General features: G+C 49.9%; 1 protein-coding gene across 3 annotated transcripts in view; it reads right to left on the bottom strand.

Moving 5' to 3' along the window:
- The window catches only part of Disc1 (DISC1 scaffold protein), a 170,784-nt gene that overhangs the window by 38,230 nt on the left and 108,588 nt on the right, over positions 1-23,966 (bottom strand). For 2 of the 3 annotated variants that reach the window (XM_075977689.1, XM_075977684.1), the window contains exon 10: positions 5,421-5,481. In XM_075977689.1, coding sequence (XP_075833804.1) covers positions 5,421-5,481 — 61 coding nt within the window. Of the gene's footprint in view, positions 1-5,420; positions 5,482-9,030; positions 9,109-23,966 lie in introns of those variants that run through there. The other variant, XM_075977685.1, reaches the window with a different exon arrangement.

The following is a 23,966-nucleotide window of genomic DNA, read 5'->3' as shown; positions in this document are numbered from 1 at the left end:
AAAGGCGGCTTGAAGAGATGTATTGTCTAGTGTACAGCCACTGCTCAGAAGTGAGCGCGTTCAAATCTAGACAGTCTTGTTCCTGAACCCATACACCCCCTACCCTGCTCTCCACAGCAACCAGGACAGGTGGTCCATGAGGCTCCCTCACGAGTCCCTGCCTGGACGACTCCTCCAGCCTGACCCCGGATTTGAGGGTGCACACTGCAGCCATCAAGTTCAAGGATGGAAGCGGACACAGTCTTGTGTGATCTGAGGCTAAGGGAGAGGCGGACAGGTGACAGGAAGCAGAAGTCAGCCAGGGCCACGTGACAGAGGGTCAGCCGTACCCTGCAGGAAAGATGAACTTTGGCCAAGTTAGAAGCCAAAAGAGCGCCGCCTCCTCCAGCCTGTACCCTAGGCCTGCTCTGGTCTGACAGAGTCAGCTGAGCAGAGTTCCCGCCAGGGGTGGAGGGAGACACAGAACAGGAAAGACCGGAGGCTCCCTCTGTCTGAGGCTGTCAGGCATCCCCACACCTGCATTCCTCTCCTCTGTCGGGGTGACAGGCTCCTGGGGCAGCCAGCTCTGTATTTCCCTACTGCTGTATTTACGTTCATTTCCACCATAGTACTAGGAAGAAAGGTGATGTGGGTTCAAAGGGATGCTTCCAGGTGCTGAGGAACTTGCATGGCTCGGAATACAGAGCCCATCTGAGGGACCTCAGAGGACTTCACACCACTATGCCAAACTCCTGTTAGGTGGCAGGTAGTGGGATCTGCCAGAAGGGCTGTAAACCGCTGGCAGCTGTGTGCTGGGATGGATATGAACTGGTCCCTGCATTCTCACCAGGAGGCACCAGGAAATGACCACCCGGAGTTCAAAATCCCTCTGCCCTCTTTTCTTTTCCAAGACCAACTCCTGTTCTTCCTTCCTTGATGAGAAGACAAGCAGACCAGAAATGGGGAGTTCCCTTGCCTAGAAAGTAGCACCATTCTCTTCCACAGGCCTCTCTTTTCAGCATATGTCCACTGAGTCAGGTCATTTGAACACGCCCTCCAGGATTTGCTTCATATGCGGTGTGCATGTACAGCTGGATGTATGCGATACTAATAGATATAAAATCTCAACCAGTAAAACAGAAGCACGAGACAGAAATTCTAGAACCTTCCAGAACCTTCTCCCTGCTCCTCTGGAAACAACTGCTGCAGTTACTGCCAGAGAGCAGACAACTGGCTTATGTCAGTGAGTGACAGATTCTGGGAGCCTTGTGGGGTACAACTAGGCCTTTCTCTGAGTACCATGCGAGGCTCAGGACACTGTAGGCTACAGGCCCACAGCTCCCATTCGGCTGACTGCCAGCACTGGGGGCTCTCCGCTTGAAGGCAGACTGCTGGTGTGAGCGACTGAGAACATGTCCGGGAGCCCTGGTAGATACTACTCCATGGCTTACTGAACCCTCCCGGGATTTGTTAGCTGAGTAACCTTCCCAGCTACCATGGCCTGTGAGGGCATTCATGTAGAAGTTTCCAGATAAATTAGTAGGTAAACGTTAGGTTTTTAAGAAAGAATCACATCTGCTCTAGAGAGAAGTCCTAGAGCTCTTTATTTCAAAATAAATTTCAGATAAGACACCTGGGTTCTCGAGTACTCCTACCACAAGCCAGAGGCACACACAGGGGCTTCGGAGCACCTCACATCCAGAGAAGACGCCAGGGTCTTTGCTGCTTTGACTCTGAAAGTCTGAGTCACCCTCAAGTAAACACTTGAGAGATGAAGTAGCGTGCAAGGGCAGAAAAATAAACCAGCAGCCTCTGAAGTGCCCTGATGGTTTGCAGCAAAGGCTTCAGATCCAGCTCCAGGCAAACAAAGCAGAGAGAGTGGAGACCGGCTGGAAAGGTAAAGAATGTTCCCCAACCATGCATACAATGGACTCTACACACGCGCATAGAGAAAGCCAGCGTGCGCACCCTGGGGCAGGGGCAGGTGAGAACTGGCCCTGACAACCAGAGGGACCTGTCTTTCATTGGACAATAAGCATTTCCCCTCTGCAGTGGTTACAACACAAAATATGAGATTGTTATAACAAATGTACTTCATCTACAGAGGAAAGGAGAGGGGCAGAGGGGAAAGGGAGAAGAGAGAAAGAGGAGAGTGGAGAAAGGAAGAGAGAAACTTCTGTGTTGATCCCTGGGTATTACCCCTCTTGTTTTGAGAGTGGGGGAAGGAGGAGAGGGAAGGGGGGAGATAGATAGATAGATAGATAGATAGATAGATAGATACATACATACATACATACATACATAGATACATAGATAGATAGATAGATAGATAGATAGATAGATAGATAGATAGATAGATGATAGATAGATACATAGATAGATAGATAGATAGATAGATAGATAGATAGATACATAGATAGATAGATGATAGATAGATAGATAGATAGATAGATAGATAGATAGATAGATAGATAGATAGATGGATGTGGGGGCACCTCTCACTGGCCAGTTACTCCAATATGGCTCCCAGGGACTCACTCACCTGTCTCCATCTCCCAAGCGCTGAAATTACAAGTACACCTGGCCATAGCTAGTCCCTTTAGTCAACCTGGAGGCTGGGTACCAAGCACAAGTCCTCACTGTTTCAGAGCAAGCACTTCACCAACTGAGCTATCTCTCTAGCCCCAAAGGAAAAACCTCTGAGCCAAGAAGAGTTGTGGTGAGCACTTTTGATCTCAGCCCTCGGGAGGCTGAAGTGAGAGGACCTTGAGTTGAAGGCAAGCCTAGGCTACAGAAAGAGACTGCCTCAGAAAACCACAGGCGAAAGCAAGGATTCTTTAAATATTACCGTTGACTCTGCGGAAAAGCTCACAGCGAATATGTGATAATTGAGAAGATGGGAATTAAAGCAGAGCTCAGCCCTGAGGGGAAAGGAGCTAAACTAACACATCCCACAGTGCTGTCACCTCTGAAACAGCCTGAAGGAGAACGGGAAGTGGGTGAGGCTCTTTGGAGTGGCTTTGTTTTGCTTTTTAACATTCTACTGTGAATCAGACTGGATACCGAGGCAAACGGGTTTGGACATGGGATGCTTTGAGTTTTAACCTTAGCAGCCAAGAATAAAGCTTCAGGGGCTGGGGAGATTGCTCAGTGGTTAGAACACTAGATGTTCTCCCAGAGAAGCCAGGTTTAGTTCCCAGCACCCACAGGGCAGCTCACAACCATCTGTAACTATAGTCCCAGGGAATACAGAGAGGTTTTCTGGCCTCTGTGGACATCGTACTTGTGTGGTGCACAGACATGTGTGCGAGCAAAACCCGTACACAGAAAATAAAAATAAATAGAGCTTCAAGAGGTAACTGCTACTGATCCACTGCTTTTTTCCCCCTCAAGACAGATTTCTCTGTAGCTTTGGAACCTATCCTGGAACTAGTTCTTGTAGACCAGGCTGGCCTCGAACTCACAGAGATCTGCCTGCCTCTGCCTCCTGAGTGCTGGGATTAAAGGCGTGCGCCACCATTGCCTGGCTTGATCCATTGATTCTTAAACTACATAACTGTCGGTTTAGCACATGGCAGACAGCGTGCTGGCCTTTAATGTGACTGAGGGTGCTTCTCAGGAGGTTGGCCTGCCAAAGTTGGACAGAATTCTCAGAGCAAACAGTGGCTGTGGCTCTGGATATTAAAAAGACAGCAGGAGGTGGCAGGAGGATGCCACAGAAAATCGCTTCTGTGCTGAGTCCTGGATGAGCATGAACCAGGTCACACAGGGAATGGGCTGGTTGGGCCACCCTGGAGGCAGAAGTTCGCTGCCAGAGCAGAGGGGGTCATATGTCATCCAGTGAGAAACATGGCTCCACTGGCAAGGCGGATGTAGATCTCTGGGGCACCTCGGAGGCTGATGGGACTCAAAACCAAACATGTGGAGGAGAGAGAAGCCAGCTTGAAGTCTGAACCCGCCCTAGGAAGCAGGTCGGGTGCCCACACGTAGAAGCCCTGAGTGCAACCGTGCACAGATCAGGGCAGTGCAAGGAGCCAGCCTGGATGTCTCCTGCTGAGTTATATCCACCTATCCGCAAAGACAGAGACCTTCCTCCCATCTGTAGCAAAAGACGCTGCCAATGGGCTGGTGAGGTGGCTCAGCACGGGCAACGAGCCCAGGGACCCGAGTTCCTTTGTCACCTGGAGCCCACTGAGTATAGGAAGAGAATTGACCCCTGCGAGTTATCATGTGTGCCCCAGCACGTGCATGCCAACCCTTATACAGGAGGAGTGAACACACACAGGAAAGACAGCTAATCCTTCCTGAGGGTGGGTAGGTCGTAGGTGCAGAGCGCAGCTGGGGAGGTGTCTGTCTGTCTGGCAGTGCTCATGTTCTAGGGCAACAGGGTGCTGACCAAGAGTCTAAGATGACTGCAAGTGGCTTGCATGCCTGAAATAGAGGGTAGCAGGAATAAGATGGAGAGACGCGTGTCAGAAAGCCCCTCCCAGCACATGACAGGGCAGGAAAGCCAGCCTCAGAGCCAAGCGCCTGAGCTACCTGTGTACGCTCCTGACAAATCCTGACAGCTGCCTTCCATCGACCGGCTCTGCCACCGCTTTCTCCAGGTCTCGGGGTGGCAAGGTCAGTTGGCAGGCGGAAGGACTTGGCTTGCAACCTGAGGCTAATCCCATGCCCTGGGGATGAATGCCTGGCCCTGCTCCCTGAAGGGAAAAGCCTCTGTACTGTCCCAGCAGACAAAGGTTTAAGGCAAATCTATTCCAGAGCCACTTAGCAATTTCCAAAATAGTAGCAAGATGTTTCCATAAAACCAAACTGGCTGCCAGGGAGGAAAAGCAGACTACATTGTCGAACTTGTTCCCTTAATTAGGACCAGATCCCGCTGGCTGGGGTTTATTTCCAGAAGTAGAAATCCCCGAAAACCAGAAACAGCTTGACGTGCTGTGGCGTCGCTAATGCTTCTCCGATCTGAATTCCTAATTGGGTTTAAAAAAAAAAGCAACCAGGAATTTTCACGCTGGTTTTGATTCGGGATTCAAAACAGAACCTACAATGTACATTCCTACATTGTTCTGGGCATAAACTGGTTCCTAGTCCTTAAGCCCCCTTCAGAGGCTGACACAGAAAGGAAAAGCAAACCACAGCATGAATCCTCAACTCAGTATCCCAAAGAGGCTTTTCTCGTTCGAAGATGTGAAAATGGCCCTGTGTTCTCGCCAAGATGCATTTAAACACTCTAATCTATTCACTTTGTCAAGGGAGAGCCTGGGCTAGGAGACATTGGCACAGCACCTGCTCCTCCCCCCGGGGATGTAGAGGGCGTTTTCCTGCTTTTCTTTGTTAACTTGCTGTAGAGATTGACCAGCCCAGTCCTTGCCTTACTGCATCCCCGATAAAGCAAGCAGATGCCCCCGGAGTCTGCAGGGCGAACAGCTCCTCACCTGCGCAGCCAGCCCTCCAGCATGTCCATACACTTCACAGCGGCTGCCTTCACACTGGCTTCTGCAAGACAAAACCCAACGAGAGAGTGAGCGCAGCTGCATCCCAAACGGAGGGAAACCACGACTGCTCATTTAAAAGCCGAAAACAAAGGATTGTGGTCAAGGCTCTAACAAGAACAGCATGCTGCCTTGGAAAGCCCTCGGGTTCATCCACGTGGCTGCCTGGAGCCATGAACTGCAAGTATGCAGGGGCCCCGATTGTCTCTGCAGCTGGAGTCAGACACAAGCCCTGTCATTGGGTTACCCCAATATTCTTACAGGTAGCTCACTGTCAGTCTGTCAGTGTGTGTGATAACACCTTCCTTCCAAAACAGACAGCTCTAAAACTGCTATGAACTCATGTTTATAAATAATCTGGTCTGTCAAACTAATATTTTGTTAAATAAATTAGATGCTACATGCTAGATTCCCCATTGTGGTCTAGATGTGAAATGTCCTCCAAAGGACACTGTGTCCGAAGGCTTGGTCTCCAGCTATCTGAAGTGGGTCACCAGGGGCCAGCTCTGAAGGTAGCATCTGCTTCTGGTTCTACTCTGAGCCTTCTTCTTCCTGACCCAACAAGGTGTGAGGATCTGCCCTCTGCCACCTTGTGCTCACACTGCTACTGAGTGTGCTTAAACAGAAATACGTCACCAAGGATGGGCCTTGAAGTTACTACCTGCTTTTTCTTCAATCTAACAAAGAAGACTGTGGACATGCCCCCCCCTTCCCTGCCTGCCCCACCGTGATGGCTGCAGACACAGCCACCCCATTTGCTATGCCCGGCCCACCATGATGAAATTTTCTCTCTGAAATCATAAGCAAAAAGAAAAAAAAACTTGTCTAGGAGGTGGCTCTGGGTGAAAAAAGAATAAGCGTGATCAAAATACATTGTAAGACATTCCTGAAAGGATTAATGGAACAATTATATAAAACCACATAAAACTTTCTCCTCCCTGAAGTTACTTCTGCCAGCAGAAGAGTAACTCCACTAGGCTTCTGTAGCTGGTAGCCCGAAGACTCCCCTTGAATATTCAACTTCTTGTGCTTCCCAGCTTGCCTGGAGGCTGACATCTGGGCGGAACATTGTTTGGTATAAGAGTTTGCAAGCCCTGAGTACCCGGCTCCCTGCTGAACCAGGCTGTCTATGAGCGCCACACAGTATACGCACTGAGTTGATTCACAACCTTCGAGACGTGCCAGCCCATAGGCATGGAGTCTAGACTTTCAGCTTCCAAAGTAACACAACCTCTAACACGCTGACCCAGAAGAGGACATCCCCCTTCTTACTCCCCTCCTCCTCCCTGAGTCTCCATCCAGAGTCTACAGGAGAGGTGCCTCTGGGGAGCTGGCGAGCCCCAGAATGAGGCGAGGTGCTCAGGAGATGCCAAAGGAAACAATGGGACCTCGGGCTCTTACTAGGGGAGAGGCGTGAGTCAGTGTTCCCCGTTTGCCCAATGAAGCCGATATTCAGATGGCACTACTATTAGAATGAATTTCAGATAATTAGTTTAATGAATCCAAATTAAGTGGAGACTGATTGATAATTGAATACGGTAAATTTGTGCATGCTACGAGCATTGGTCAGTGTTACAGGTGTTTAACCCATTTCGTGCAAGGCATTGTACTTAGTATTATTTATGTGGATGTATATGTGCATGTGTATGTATGTGTATGACTTGTACGCGTGTGTGTGTGCTGTGTATGTGTGTATGCCTGTGCACATGTGTCTGTATCTGTGTGTACCCATGCATGTGTGTGCCTGTGTTTGTGTATGTGTGTGTGTGCACACGTACAGGTAGAGGCCAGAGGCAGACATCAGGTAAGTCCCTCAGTCTCTCTACATCTCACTCTGAGACACGGTCTTTCACCGAGCCTGGGGCTCACTGGCCTGGCTGGCCAGGCGCGGGCCAGCCTCAGGGATCACACCTTCTCAGCTGGGATGAAAAGCAAGCACCACCACACCAGGCTTTTAAATGGGTGCTGGGAATTGAACTCTGGTCTTCATGTTTTCCCAGGAGGTACATTACCAACTGAGCCGTCTCCGCAGCTCCCTATACTTGGTGCTATTTAACTATAAAAAGAACCTAGCACCATGGGACCCAGAGGGCCAATACGAAAATGACTTTTGTGTAGCCAACAAGCCAACAATGAAAGAATAGTTTATCTTTTTAAACTAATTTTTAAAATTTATTTTACATACCAACCATACACACACACACACACACACACACACACACACACACACACACACACACACACAGGATCTCCCTATGTAGAAGCCTGGCCGTCCTGGAACTTGCTCTATAGACGATGCTGGCCTCAAACTCACAGAGATCTTACTGGCTCTGCCTCCTCAGTGCTGGGATTAAAGACATGGTCACAATGCCCAGCTATTATAATATTTTCAAAATTGTATTTGTTTTAATTTTATGTGTATGTTTGCCTGCATATACATATACATACCACATTCATGCTAGCACATTTTTAAAAGCTGAAAAATCGTTCATTTGGATGCAAACACACACACATACACACACACACACACACAATAACGGAAGGGACATTTGACCTATTTTTGCAAAGGAAGTTAACAGATTACAATAATTGACACTCAGACCAAAATTTACCTTCCATTTAGTAAAAATTTTCAGAAGGAAAATGAGAAAACAAAGGGAAAGCTGGAATCCTGACAACTTTCAAATATCCAAGGCTCTAGACGCCCTCCAGCTTTGTCTGGAAGATTAAGCCATGTACAAAAATGAAGAGTGAACCCACCAGTTCAGAAGTCCCAGGAACACCAGAAGTTGAGGGAGACAATCTTGCAGCCATTCTGTCTTGGCAGTTGAAATGGAACCGACTGTGCTGGGCCTTGAGAGCTGGGGCAACCCTTCCCACAAAGCTGATGCGCACACAGCTCATTTCACACTCAACGGTAGGTCAGCACTGCCCTGAGCCATCTCCCAAGCCTCGAGTTTTTAATGTCCATATTCATCTTGGCTCACCCTTCCGGGATAACCGTGTCTTGTGTGTGCTGGCACAGGTGTCCCACTGCCTCTTCACACCTGTTTAGCCCAGACTCAATGTTGCCATGGTATATGTCCCAGCTGAACACGGCTCTTAAGAGAGAACCCTGAAGCTGTAAGTATATTGTCCTTCCAAGGTTGCTAAATATTGCTTATAGAATTTTAAGCCAGACGCAAATGAATACATCACCAAACAGTCAATGAACATTGCAAGGGCTTGTTCAGTCCGGGGCTGCTAATTATCCTTTCTTTTCCTCTAATGGGAAGATTTGCAGAGAGAAAGGAAAGCTAATGGATGCGGGTCCCGGAGAATGAAGATGTATTAACAGAAAGGGCTTCTCTCTGCGGTTCCAGAAAACACAGCTGCTGTACAAGATCCTGTGTCGGGACCACGGGTACTGCATCACCCTGGGCTCAAGACAGTTGGGCTGCTCAGAACTGGTCCAAGTGCAGAGTCTGAGTGCTCAGCTGTAGATGGGTCATCAACTCCAGACTCCCACCATGACAGCCTCGGAGCTCCACAGGAGAGAGGGTAGGAAGAATGTAAGATGGGGAGGGGAGCCATGAGATGCTGACTTCTGGATGTGGTGTGGCTCATGTATACATTCAACTGCTATTGTTACCTGCCAAAGACACACACAAGATCAAAAAAGACAAAACTCCAGTATGAACACCCGTATTGGAGGAGCTCCTGGCAAGTTGAAGGCTGTTGGGAGAGGAGAGAAAGGAGAGCCACTCCCCTATCCAATGTGCACATGGGTGGTGCTAAGTGGGAGAGAGGATGGGGCACCAAAGGGAGCTGAAGAGATGTAAGGATGGATGGCTACGATCCGTATACATTGTATACATTTATGGAATGTTCACAGAATAAAGAAAAAACATTGTTACAAAAGAAAAGAAAGCAAAGCAAGCTGATGACAAGAACCTTCACAGGAAGGCAGGACGAGCCTCAGAGAGTTGCTCCAGGTAGCAGTTCTTCTGGGTTCCTCAGGGAGAGAGGCAAGGCCTCAGGCTTAGTTAGGCGGGATGGTTAAGAGAAATTTGGAGGGACTGAGCTGAATGAGAGGTCTTGGAGGGGTTTCCTGGCGCATGAGTAGGCATGGCTGATTTAGAACAGCCATGGCACATACCGTAAGATTTACATCCTTGAATGTGGGCATTGTCTGTTCATTTCAGCTTCCTGAAGATTTCCGAGTCATTTTCCCTGAGCTCACATTGTGATTATTTGGTGCAGCACATGATCCCACGCGCAAAGATGTCTAGCAAGACAGGCTCTGTGTCCCCACAGTTGCTGTCATACATGGAAGTAGTTGTGAGGCCAGCTCCACTTTTGCAGGTCTCTCCAGGCCAGGTGAGTGACTACACACGACCTCACACCATAAGTGGTGTGAAGACCAGCTGTGTGACCTCACGCCGCAGTGACATGAAGACTGCGTGTGTGAAACGTTCTCAGCGCAGAGTGGGGCAAGGCTACCCTGGCACCCCCCTTTCCAGGAAGGAAGAGCAGACAACATTCACAGCCCAGCTTCCAGTCTCCTCTGTGGGATGGCGGAAGGCTGAGTTCTGATGCGCCAGACTGTCCCTGAGCCCACTGTATGCCTCAAGACGGTGCTGACTATCTGCTACTCATAGCCAGGAAGTGGCTTAGATGGAAGGAAGGGGGCCTCTGGAGGTCAGGGAGCTACTGTGAGCTTTGGCTGTAGAGGGGATAAAGCCCAAGCCCTACCTGCCATGCTTGTCACTGGCTAATTGGGTATCACATGATGCCGTGAGCCCCACTTTCCCAGATCCACCCAGCTTCCTCCCTGCCATCTCCTGGTACCCTCCAGCGCACAGCCTGATGTCGGAGTCAATGAGAAAACCAAAGCCAAATGCTGGCAGGGTGCAGAACAGGTCAGAAAATGCTAATGCTCTCAGCAATAAGCAGCCTCACTTCCAGCCCCACGCACATCCTAGCCAAATGTCTTCTAGGTGGGCAGACCGGCTGCCTGTCCTCCATCCCTGCTGGCAGCAGCAGGTTCCTGGGTTTGCTTTCCTGACTCCTCATGCATTTAAATGGAGAAGTTGTGACCATAAGGTTAATTTACAGAATTTCAAAAATTGTTTAAAATGCTGATTTATATATGTTGTCTTGCTGCACACGTCTGAGACAAGCCCAGGCATGAATGTGTGCACACACAGGCATGTGCAGATGTGACCACATGCATGCACGCCCATGGGCTTACACATAAAAGTGTATGCTTCATGTACACATATATACTTATACACTTGGGAGCATGCAAACATGCTCATATTCACATATGCATCCAGATATATACTGGCATGTATATACGTATGCTCGTGTGCACTGTGTGAGTGTGCAGGCATGTGCACACACAGATATGATTCTCTTCATTCCCTTTTAACAGGCAGATCAAGGAATGCAATCTGCACCTTTCTTTTGAAATGGAAAACTATCTTAAAATATTTGTTGTGGAAAACCAAATCCGTGTTTGATCCTCTTAGGCTGAGGAAAGCAAGCCCACCCCGGGCGCCGGCAGGACGCTTCCTGCGCATCATTATTTTGTTGAATTCTCACAGTGCTGCTCTGAATCCCTTTGAGGATAGGGATTTAAGGCCCAGGGGAGCTGTTTCAGGAGAAAATAAAAAAAAATCCACCCCAGCTTAGTGATATCCCAAAGCCGAGGCTTTACCCTGTGCATAGGGCTGCTGCCCAGCTGCCAAGATGCACACAGTGGCTTTCACTGACAGAATCCTAACTTCACAGAGGGAAACCCTGCTGTTCTACTGGCAGGAGTACCATAGAGACACTGCGCTCAGGGCTCTGCCACCCCCCCAGGGAGGGGTGTGGTGGGGCCCTGCAATGCTGGTAAGAAAACAGAACAGGATGCCTAATGTGCTGACCACACAAGCATGAGACCTGAGCGTCATCTCCAGCATCCATATTAACACGCTCTAAATGGTGCACACTTGTAACTCCAGCACTGAGGTTACAGAGACAGGTGAATCCTGGTGCCTGCTGCTCAGCCAGCCCGGCTTAATCCATCAGTTCCAGGCCAAGGGGAGACCTGAAGAGGGCAATTCCTGGGGAAGGATACCTGAGGTTATCTTCTGGCCTCTGTGTGTGCACATATACCCTCAGGCACGCACACGCATGCACACACACACAGCTGTGTGGACGAAGTTAAGCAACATGGGAAACCATGTTCCATGTGCTCCTATACCAGTCTCTACAAGCAAATACCCCAGCCCTGAGGCTTCTTATACCACCAGGCCTTAGCAAGAGGGAGTTTCTAAACATTGCTAGCTGTTCTACTGCCAACAGCCTGTTACAGCTGTGCCTACTGCCTACCACACACAGTCTCCACAGAACAAGCCAAGCCTTTCCCCGGAACACGGAGCTCTTCCCCACGGGGCTGCTGATCGTTCGTATCCACCTCACCATGTGCCAGCACACCTGATGCAGGTGGCTCCTTGCCACACCTGCCCCAGGCCTGAGTCCATCAAGCTTTTTTTCCTGGAGTTCGTTCCAGCATGGTAGAACCAGCTGGGGAGTCTGCTAGTCCCCAAGGCCAGCACTAAAGACTCCGGGTGTAGACTGATGGCAGCCATTATCAGCTCAAAGGCAGCATGAGAATGAAGCCGACTCTCAGAGGGGAGCAGGGGAGGAGGGGATGGGTCTGGATAGCTCACAGGGCTGGGCCACCATCTTCTGTTGCCACCACTGTCACCTCTGGAGCTGATACAGAGCCGTTTGCCCTTAGGCTCCTGATTTGGTTCCCACATCCCCACTATCCAGGCACCCACTTCAAATGCCTCCTGATTCTTTCCACCTACATCCTCGCTGGCCCGCCAGAACTTGCGTTCTGTCCCTGTGGCTCCCGTGGAGCTTGCAGGAACTCCAAACCATCCAGGTTACTCAGAGCAAGCCCTGTCTTCTCAGAATCATGAATTCTCTCTATTGGAGCCCCAGTCCTCGGCATAGTCCTGGGACCCGAGGAGGTGCAAGCATCCAGCTCTACGTCCAATAATGGTGTGCTATGTGCCACCCACATGCTAGCACGCTGCTCCCGCTGGGATCAAGCACTGTGACTGCACTGGTACTAACAACGACCACAGCTAGGTAGTGTGAGTGACCGCACTGGTACTAACAACGACCACAGCTAGGTAGTGTGAGTGACCGCACTGGTACTAACAACGACCACAGCTAGGTAGTGTGAGTGACCGCACTGGTACTAACAACGACCACAGCTAGGTAGTGTGAGTGACCGCACTGGTACTAACAACGACCACAGCTAGGTAGTGTGAGTGACCGCACTGGTACTAACAACGACCACAGCTAGGTAGTGTGAGTGACCGCACTGGTACTAACAACGACCACAGCTAGGTAGTGTGAGTGACCGCACTGGTACTAACAACGACCACAGCTAGGTAGTGTGAGTGACCGCACTGGTACTAACAATGACCACAGCTAGGTAGTGTGAGTGACCGCACTGGTACTGCGCGCCATGTTCTTCTCACAGGAGAATCGTAAGAACGAGGCTGTAGTCCTCAGAGCACTGACAACCAGCCAAGGCAACAGGTACCAGCATATTCTGGCCATGGCAGAAAGCAAAGACTAGGAACTGGGACAATGACTCGAATGAGCACACAAGCATGAGAACCTGAGTTCAAATCCCCAGCGCCCATGTAAAAAGCCAGGCATAGGAACAGCACTGGGGAGGTAGAGATAGGGCTTAGTGGCCATCCAGCCTAGCCTAGTTGGTGAGCTCCATGTTCAGTGAGAGACCCTGACTCCAAAAATAAAAGGAGGGAAAGTGAAGAGTGATCAAGGATGATATCTCATGTCACCCTCTGGCCAACACACAGGTGTATATATACTCATAAAGACCAAAGACATACATCACACGGGCGCGCGCACACACACACACACACACACACACACACGGGCACACACACAAAGACTAAACATTCCACACACACCTTCAAAAGATCATATCCCAAGTGAGCCAAGTTCTGTGCAGCTCCCCGATGGCCCAGCCTGAACCTGTTTCCCACCTATGGCAGAGCCTGAGGAGCAGATCGGCTGGGAGGCAGGGTGGAGGCTAGCTTGCTCACGGCATTGCACCCAAGCAGCCCGTGGTCCCGCTGCAAGAGTGGAGGGGAGCAGCCTTATTGGGCAGAATCTCATTTTCAGTCTCTCGATTCCGAAATCACATTTGGGATTCTACTAAAATGGAAAAACACACACCGTCCTCAGTATCCCACTAGCTCACATCTGGGTTCCCTCCTTCCTTCCCTTCCCCTCTCCCCCTCCCACCGTCCTTCTTTCCCTCTCTCCTGCCCACCCTCAGGAGCACAAGGTCCATGAGAATTTAAAAATAGCCTAACAGATTTCTAATAGAGTTCACTAAATGGGCCCATTTTCCACGCCTTTCATTCTACATTACGCACCGGTTGTCTGGAAGCACAAGGCGTAAGTGAGAAGGATACGACATTTAAAATCTAATTTTCAAAAATTGGGTCCTAGGGCAGAACAGTGAAATGCATTTACACATAGAGTCTCGCCTGCAAATCGATACTGGCAGAACAAGTGCCCGCTAGCTCGTCTGACAGCCCAGCCTGAACTCACCAAGCCACAGAAACCAATTCACTCACTCGGCAGGTGCCTGCCAAGCCCCTGCTAGGGGCCAGGTGTCTTGCCTGGTGCCCTCGTTGTTCATGTGCTGGAAGTTCATGGCCCTAAGGACCTTGGGAACTGATGAGGGAATCGCATGGTTAAGAGGCCTTTACCACACGGGGCAGATGGGGAGGGAGAGAGGCTGAAATGGAAAGGCCAGCGAGCACCCAGAAAAGTAGTTTTTATGAAGGTTGGGACAGGTGAAGGGAGAAGTAGCACGGTCTGTAATGAGGAAGAAACAGCAGCCCAGAGGTCCCATGTAAGAGCTAAGGGGCAGGGAGTGGATGAGGGAATGTGAGCATCCAGGCTAACCTAGGAAAGTGAGGACAGGGACACCGTGAGAAATGACGGTAAGACAAGCAGAGGAAACACCTGTGCTAAGTCCCTCGTGGGAGCGTGACTTCAAAGTCATTCAAGGGTTTCCTGCAAGAGAACGGCCTGGCTGCTCCTGACCCAGTGCAGTGCACTCGGGATTGCGGCTGGGCAGGATTAGATCTACCGAGTATTATAGGCACGGCTGCATGAGTCTGGGATTTGACAACATGGACGGTAGATGTCTGGTTCGATGTCATAAATGCAGTCATCTTGGGGGCTAACCTCCACATCTACTCCTGAGTGACCTTGGTCAATTTTCCCCACACAGTTTACCAGCAAATTATACACATGAAACCCTTGCAGAGACACTTGGAGTTTTGTGACCCATCCTAGGGGTAGGGGAGTGCTGAGACAGGTATATCCCACCCTGTGTGAAGCCACTTCTGTCCTCCTTCTGACCAAGTTCCAGGACCTCAATGGTCCTGCGCCATCTTCAGGATCCTGCATCTGCCAGTGGGTGTCTAATAAATACATCCCACTATCCCGGATCCACAGCACCGTGGGTTGGTACCTCATACACTAGAACCAGGCTGGTCCAGAGCAGGTGGCTTTATATGCAAGGCTAGCTGAGAAATAGAACTGGAGGGCTGTGGCGCTAGGGTGGACTGGTCCACACCCTCAACAATTACAACAATGGAAACTATTGAGAATCTCTGGTGCTTGTCATCTTTGCTGCTAGGATGCAGCTAGTAAAACAGGTGTGAGCCACTATTCTAGGAGCGGGCACAGGTAACAAGTAAAAGAAGCTAATGACTGCACCATAGGGCAGATGCTAAGAGAATATGCCCTCCGGCACTGGGGGAAAAATGCCCTTTAAATAAGGCAGTCAGGGACACACACTGAGACAGTGGGGGTGAGATCGCACAGACAGGAAAGGCCCTGGTTGCCCCTTCTCTTTGCTATGGCCCATTGGCAGAGCAAGAAGAAGGCCAGAGAAGACCTGGAGAGAGAAGGCCAGTGTGTAGACCTGAACCTATGCCTAGGCATCTGTATTGGCGACTCATTGCACTGACGAACTACGTGACAAAAGTCAGCATCTGAGAGGAAAGCTTTAATTTGGCTTCTGGCTTAAGATGGCCGTGCTCATCATTGTGTGAAGTCATGGCAGAGTTCATGGAGCTGGGAGCGGGTGGCTGGGACTCCTCACAGCTCAGGGGAGCAGGAAGCAGAAAAACAAGGAACACCGGCAGGCACCTGATTTCTCCCACTTTCCCGTTTTATTCAGGGATGGTGCTGCCCACATTCAGGACAAGGCTTCCTCACCCCTTCTCCAAAGCCAGCACAGCTCACGCTTCCAACTTCACCAACTCTTCTGCCTCGTCTCTCCGACCAGTGGAGAGTACAATATCCCCAAGGCTGAAAAGACTCAGGGGCTGCCAAGACGGTTGGGGAAGGGTCACCTGGGCTTTGCAATAAAAGGGGGACTTGGAAAAGGTGGCTTAGTAGGCAGTTGTGTCTGCTGTGACATAGCATCCTCAGCATCCATTAAACGTCAGGCATGTTCATGTGCACATCATATATCCCCATACATTAAACGTCAGGCATGTTCATGTGCACATCATATATCCCCATACATTAAACGTCAGGCATGTTCATGTGCACATCATATATTCCCATACATTAAACGTCAGGCATGGCCGTGTGCACATCATATATTCCCATACATCAAACGTCAGGCATGGCTGTGTGCACATCATATATCCCCATACATTAAACGTCAGGCATGTTCATGTGCACATCATATATCCCCATACATCAAACGTCAGGCATGTTCATGTGCACATCATATATCCCCATACATCAAACGTCAGGCATGGCCGTGTGCACATCATATATCCCATACATTAAACGTCAGGCATGTTCATGTGCACATCATATATTTCCATACATTAAATGTCAGGCATGGCTGTGTGCACATCATATATCCCATACATTAAACGTCAGGCATGTTCATGTGCACATCATATATTCCCATCCATTAAACGTCAGGCATGGCTGTGTGCACATCATATATCCCATACATCAAACGTCAGGCATGGCCGTGTGCACATCATATATCCCATACATCAAACGTCAGGCATGGCCGTGTGCACATCATATATCCCATACATCAAACGTCAGGCATGGCCGTGTGCACATCATATATCCCATACATCAAACGTCAGGCATGTTCATGTGCACATCATATATTTCCATACATTAAACGTCAGGCATGGCCGTGTGCACATCATATATCCCATACATCAAACGTCAGGCATGTTCATGTGCACATCATATATTCCCATACATCAAACGTCAGGCATGGCCGTGTGCACATCATATATCCCCATACATTAAACGTCAGGCATGTTCATGTGCACATCATATATCCCCATACATTAAACGTCAGGCATGGCTGTGTGCACATCATATATCCCCATACATCAAACGTCAGGCATGGCCGTGTGCACATCATATATCCCATACATCAAACGTCAGGCATGGCCGTGTGCACATCATATATCCCATACATTAAACGTCAGGCATGTTCATGTGCACATCATATATTCCCATACATCAAACGTCAGGTATGGCGTATGCACATCATATATTTCCATACATTAAATAGCAGGCATGGCCATAAGCACATATATTCCCAGGGTTGGGGGTCAGAGACAGACAGATCCTAGGAGCTTGCTGGATAGCAAGCCCAAGCAAAACAGCAAATTTCTGCTCAGAGGGACCCTGTCTCAAAAAATAAGGTGGAGAACATTAGAGGAAGATATGACATTATCCTCTGGCCTCTGCATATGTACATATTTGCGTAGACAGACAGACAACGGACACACAATTTAAAGGCTAGGAGATGGCTTGGTAGGTAGAGAACTAGCTGTAAGAACATGAGGGCCTGGGTCTGGATCCTCAGCACTCATAACATCTGGGCATAGCAGTGCACATCTGTGACCCCAGTGCTGAGGGTGAGGGGCAGAGACAGGTGGATCCTGAAGCTTATTAGTCAGCCAATTAGTCAAATTGGTGAGATCCTATCGAAAGAAAGGAAGAAAGAAAGGAAGGAGGGAGGGAGGGAGGGAGGGAGGGAGGGAGGGAGGGAGGGAGAAAGGAAGGAAGGAAGGAAGGAAGGAAGGAAGGAAGGAAGGAAGGAAGGAAGGAAGGAAAAAGGAAGGAAGAAGGAAGGAAGGAAGGAAGGAAGGAAGGAAGGAAGGAAGGAAGGAAGAAGGAAGGCGATCAGAGACTGAGGGCACCTGACACAGACCTCTGGATGTCCACATACCACACACACACACACACACACACACACACAGGCACACGCACACATGTAAGTAAGCACCTGCAAGCAACACACGTAAGATTATTGATGGGCCACAGTCATACTCATACAAGTGTATGCATGCTCGGGACCCTAACAGGCAGCTGTGTCTCTGTCCTGGTGACTCCCCCACCCCACAGAAGCTGGGCTCGCCTTCTATCACCAAGCCTTTCCTGCCTTCAAGGAGGCTGCAGCACAGCCCTGACAGCCCCCAGCCCCCCAGCTCTCCAGGGCCAGCTGTAGGGCCAGCCAAGGGGACAGTTCAACACTGCAGCTGCAGCAGAGATGCTTCTGTAGCTCAGCAGGCACCCCCTCCCTCCTGGATGAAACCAAGCTTCCTGCCTAACAGGAGCAGGCAGCCAAGCCCTCCCTCACAGTCCGCTGAGACGGACTTCCCCTGGTAACCCAAGGCACTCAACGCGACAGAAAACCCAGACTCCAGCCCCACAGTGCCTGGTATTTGTTTTAAGTATTTAAAACACATTAGGCTTGACACCAGAATGGCTAATAAGTTAATGTCCCAGGTACTGAGGAGGATGTAAGTATGAAATTATCGGCTTAAAATGATCCCAGTGAAGCCATTTCTTCTAACAAGATCATAAAATGCATTTTCTCAGTGAGCCATATATAACTGACTTGATGATATAATAAAATGGGGACACGGGCTTAATGGAAGATGGAGTTAGATTGTAGATTAAGGTGTGACGTGTGCCTGGCATTGCCATGTCTGGGCAGTGTCTGTTGACCGGATATCCTTTCCAGCAAAGGGTCAGAGATAAGTGAGCCGTTTCTGCTTATCACGGGGACACAAGATCAATGTAGGGCTAACTGATAAAGCCTTTGACCAACAAGGAGAGAAACAGGGAGTAAAAAGTCACGTTTTGATTCCACAGATGGGATCGGAAAGACTCTCGTTACTACCTTAGAGTCCTATGGTTTGAAGGGGGACCTCATGCCAAGAGACTATGATAATATTTTAGTTTTGCTTCTGTTTCATACTTTTATTTTTGAAACAGGTCTTGTGTAGCCCAGGCTGGCCTTGAATTTGCTATGAGGCTGAGGGTGACCTTGAACTCCTGATCCTCCTGCCTCCACTTCCCAGTTACTAGGAATGCGTAGCACTCAGTTTATGTGGTGCTGGTGCCCAATCCCGGGGCTCCATGTGTGCTGGACAAGCGCTCTGCCAAAGGAGCCACACGCCCAGTGTCATTTTGTTTAAACATGAGAAACGAATATTGAAATTCCTATGGTTTGACCTTAGCTGCGGGTGGTGAGATTCAGGGCGTACAGGGCAGCGACCTCAGCCACTGTTCTGCTTAGATTTGCTCATCTGGCAGAAGTTAAGACTTTTTCAGGAGTTTCAATCAAGGAACTGCCCCAAACAGTCTGGGCATGTCTGTGAGGGACTGGCTTGATTAGTTAATATAGGCCCTGTGATCAGATGTCATGACATCTCTTTAGCACGTCTGTCTTTGTCTAACTTAGGAGTTCCCTATGACTGTGGAGTTCAGGGCTGTGTGGGCTGTCTCCAGCTCCGGCCTACTGGGAGCCAGTCTGCAGCTGCTCCCAGGGGCTGTGCTGTCTGCCCCTTCCCTCTAAGTCAACTCCATGGGAGACACGAGTTCCACAGTATGTTGGCCCCTCATAGGGGGTGGGGAGCAGGACACCTCCCCGGCATCCTTGCCCCCTGTTTGGAAATGAAAGTTCAGTTCCAGACCTCAACAGTTTCCTATCTGATCCAAACCTAAGACCCTCTCTCCCTGTTGGGCAATAACGTCATCGTCCATTCTAAGAGAAGAGCGGTAACCATAGGTTACGACGGAGCTCCGCGGTCCAGGAAGGAGCTTCAACACACAGGCTGGCATCTCCACACCTCATTTACTCATCTGAAACCCAAACAGCGTGGTGCCCTTCCACTCCCAGAGGAGTCTGGGAGATCTGTGCTCCTCACGACAGTTAGCAGCAGTGATTGCAGCTAGACAGATTCTCCTCACTTTACATCACCAGCATCAGAATGGAGAGGACGGCCCAGGGACGCTAACCTCCATTTTACACATTGTTACACAGGAGCTGTTTGACAGGAGGACAGACTGAGCTTAATTTCTGAAGTGACTCACTGGAGGCTCACCAGGGTGGAGGCACAGGCATCGTGTGACTTCTCTCGGGCTGCAAGAAGAGTGAGCTTCAATCATGGGGCACAGATGCCATCGGATGCAGCCAGTACGGGCTCCATGACTGTTTGTTTCGGAATCACCCGTGGCCCAGGGCACTCATCTGCCTTAAAAGGCGGAGCAAACAGGCAGTTGGTGCTAGAGTGCCAGCCATTACAACAGCAGCAGAAGGAGGGCTGCGTGCCACACCGTCCTGGCAGTGCCATGCACCCCAGCTACAGGCAGATGGTACCACTGAGGCACAGGGGAAAAGGCATAGTCTTTGAAATGAGACAATCAAGAGTGGAGTAAACCCAGTCCCTTGGACAGGCACGTTAGCCAGCTTCGGGTACGTTCCTTGCCTGTGCAGGAGAGTCAAGCATGCCCAAATGTGAACAGCAGCAGGGAAACCATCCAGCTCATATAGTGTTCCCCACGAGTAATGTACTGGTGCCACCATACCAACCTGCGTCCCGCATGGCTTGCACTGCAGACAGCCTACTGGCATCTAAGGTTCACTCAATGCTAAATGTGCCTCCTCTTCCCTTAAGTATAAACAAAAGAAAAGTGTGAAGAGGAAAGAGTTCCCACTTTTTCAGAAAGTAGCTACAGTGATGATTTGGGACTGGGAATATTTCGGAACAAGGAATGGTAGGTCTCCGTGGGACCACCCAGTCCTGCGCTGTGTGGCAGTTGTGATAGCCCGTGTCCACTGAGGGCCAGTTGTTGAAGTCTGCAGTAGCAAAGTACCACAAAAGGGCCTGGGGGATGGACAATAGGGAGATAGCTCAGCAGGCAAAACACTGGCATGAGGACCAGGGTTCTACCCCCAAGAAGCTACATTAAAAAAAAAAAGCCAGGTGTGGTGGTATATGCTCATAATGCCAGCTTTGGAGAAGCAGAAACAGGTGGCTCCTGGGGTTCACAGCCAGACAATCTTACACAGTCAGTGAGTTCCAGCTCAGTGAATGGCCTGTTTGAATGAACAAGGTAGATGCTGCCTAGCATCTTGAGGAACGACTCCCAAGGTTGACCTCTGGCCTCTACAGGTACATATCCACATATGCACCCACACATACATGTATACCACACACGTGTACACACACATGCACACACACGCACACACATGTACACACACGCACACACATGTACACACACGTACACACACGCACACACATGTACACACACGCACACACATGTACACACACATTTACACACACGCACACACATGTACACACGCACACACATGTACACACACGCACACACATGTACACACACGCACACACATGCACACACACGCACACACATGCACACACATGTACACACATGCACACATGTACGCACACGCGCACACATGTACACACATGCACACACATGCACACACATGTACACACATGTACACACACATGTACACACACATGTACACACGCGCACACACATGTACACACACGTGCACACACATTGACCTCTACTTGTACATACACAAGCATGTATGCCATGGGTGTTGGCTAGTTTTGTGTCAACTTGACACAAGCTAGGATTACCTGAAAGGTGGGAAACTCAGTTGACAATGTATCTCCATAAGATCAGGCTGTCGGCTAGCCCGTAGGGCATTTGTTTAATTAGCAGCTGGTGGAGGAAGGCCCAGCACCCGTGGGCACATCCATCCCTGGGATGGTGGTCTTGAGTTCTATAAGAAAACAGGCTGAGCAAGCCATGGAGAGAAAGCCAGCAAGCAGCACTCCTCGGTGGCCTCCGCATCAGCTCCTGCCTCCAGGTTCCTGCCCTGTTTGAGTCCCTGTCCTGACTTCCTCCTGTGATGAATAACGATTTGGAAGTGGAAGCCAAAGAAACCCTTTCCTCCCCGAGTCAAGGTGTTTTATCGTAGCAATTGCCACCCTAAGATACCATGCAAGCAAGAAGAAATGAGTTTGCTCTCCAGAGCCAACGTTTAAGAAAAAAGAGAAAAAAATGAGATGTAGTGGCGGACATTTGTAATCCTAACTCTGGAAAGGAGGACCACAGACAGACAGACAGACCCCAGGGCCTGCTCACCTGCCAGCCCAGCCTACTCAGTGAGCTCCAGGCCAGCAAGAAATGCTGTCTTGGAGACAAGGAAGGTGGCCGCCAAGGAAGAGCACTTGCTTCTCCTCTGACTTTAAGGGGAAACAAACTGAAGACCCTGCTCAAGCTAGCCCTAAGGCAGGCAGCGCTGCAAGCTGTCCCTGACTGCATCGATGATGACTTCCAGGTAAGCAGTGTACCAGGCTGTCCCATGACCCCTGCCGTGCCCGAGCCTGGTTTAATTCATCCACAGAGCACCAAGGATCCAGAGAGGCACCCAGAGAACAAACAGCTGAAGACGCCTTGCAGAAACCAGCTTTCAGATGCTGCAAAAAGGCCAAAGTTTGTCACAGAAAAGAGGAAAAAGGAAACAATTTAGTCGTGTTGTGGACGTGTTAGAAATATATCTGCTATACTCTATGACGCTTATGTGTGTGGCACCAACTGGCCTGGTCGGCTCTGGGGCAGGGGATATAAACAACCCTTTATAGAGGAGGGAAGAATGATGAAGAGCATCCCTGTTCACAAAGAGAAGACACGATTACGGTCAGATCACAATTAACCCAAGCCCTGTGTAAAAGCTGGAGGAGGCCCTCTCCCTGTTCAAAGCACCTTGCCCACTCCAGTGGGAATTCCCTCCGCTTTCAAGATGTACCTCCGATGTCACTGCCTCTCTGAAGTCTGGCGGTACACCCACTCACCCTCCAGGCTCTCTCTTGTACACCTTGTGTGGCCTTGACCCACCCTGCGGTTCGCAAATTGATGGTGTAAGATCCTGAGTCCCACATTAATCAGTGTTGCCCCAGGGGCCGGCACCACCCTCACCCCTATGTCACTCATGGAGTCTGTGTAGAAAGCTTTCTACGGAGTCCGTCAACTCCACCAGGAGACATGCTCCAGTCCCAGTCTCAGAATCTCCTGCATGGTGTGAACGCCCAGTGCCGTACTGCAGGTACTTCATGCCCTCCGTCACCCACATCAAAAGCTGAGAGGAGAGCCGTCACAGCTGTTAGGGAACCATAGCCCTGAGTCCAGGCCCTGCCTGGCCATGAGGAACATTTTCCCCCCAAGCCACATAGAAGCTTCTGAGAAACTCAAAGTCCTGCTCAGCAAAACAGGGAAATGCAGCCTGTTGTGGCTTGAGGGAGAACTGTCCCCACAGTCTCATGTGTCTGAACACTGGTCCCCGTTGGTGGTGCTGGCTATGAAGGCCGTGGAGCTTTCAGGACGTGGGCCTTGATGGAGGAAGCACCTGGCTAGGGGCTGGCCTCAGCCCACACCCACTTCACACTCTGCTTCCTGCTTGCAGCTGAGGTTGTGAACCCTCAGGCTCCTGCTCCTGACGTCACGTATGCCTGCTGCCATTCCTCCCCGCCGTAATGGACTCTTGTCCCTCTGGAACTGTAAGCCAAACTCAATTCTTCCCTCTACGGGTTACCTTGGTTGCCTTACTGATTATTTTACCACAGAAACAGAACAGCTGCCAACATGCAGGCCATGGTTGAAGAGAAGACAAGGCAGGAACCCAAGCGGCCAATCAAGTTGCATCCATAGTCGTCCAGAGCAGAGAAAGACAAATGCACCCATGCTGCCTGCTTGTTTAGACACTTGCATGCTCTCCCCTAGCTTTCTCCTCTCTTCTACTATCCAGAACCCCCGGCCTAGGGAATGGCGCTGCCCACAGTAGTATAGCGGGTCATCCTGCTCAGTTAACCATCAAGGTGGTCCCCCAAAGACACGTCCATTGACCAACCTGGATAATTTCTCATTAAGATCCTTCCCAGGTGATTCTAACTAAGCTTTGTCAAGTTGACAGTTAAAGCTTACCAGGAGAGAGAGAGAGAGAGAGAGAGAGAGAGAGAGAGAGAGAGAGAGCGAGCAGAGCTGTAAGAATACCCGCTGTAT

The sequence above is a fragment of the Microtus pennsylvanicus genome, chromosome 6 (assembly GCF_037038515.1).
Source record: "Microtus pennsylvanicus isolate mMicPen1 chromosome 6, mMicPen1.hap1, whole genome shotgun sequence".
Lineage (NCBI taxonomy): Eukaryota > Metazoa > Chordata > Mammalia > Rodentia > Cricetidae > Microtus > Microtus pennsylvanicus.
This window is presented reverse-complemented; position numbering and strand designations above follow the sequence as displayed.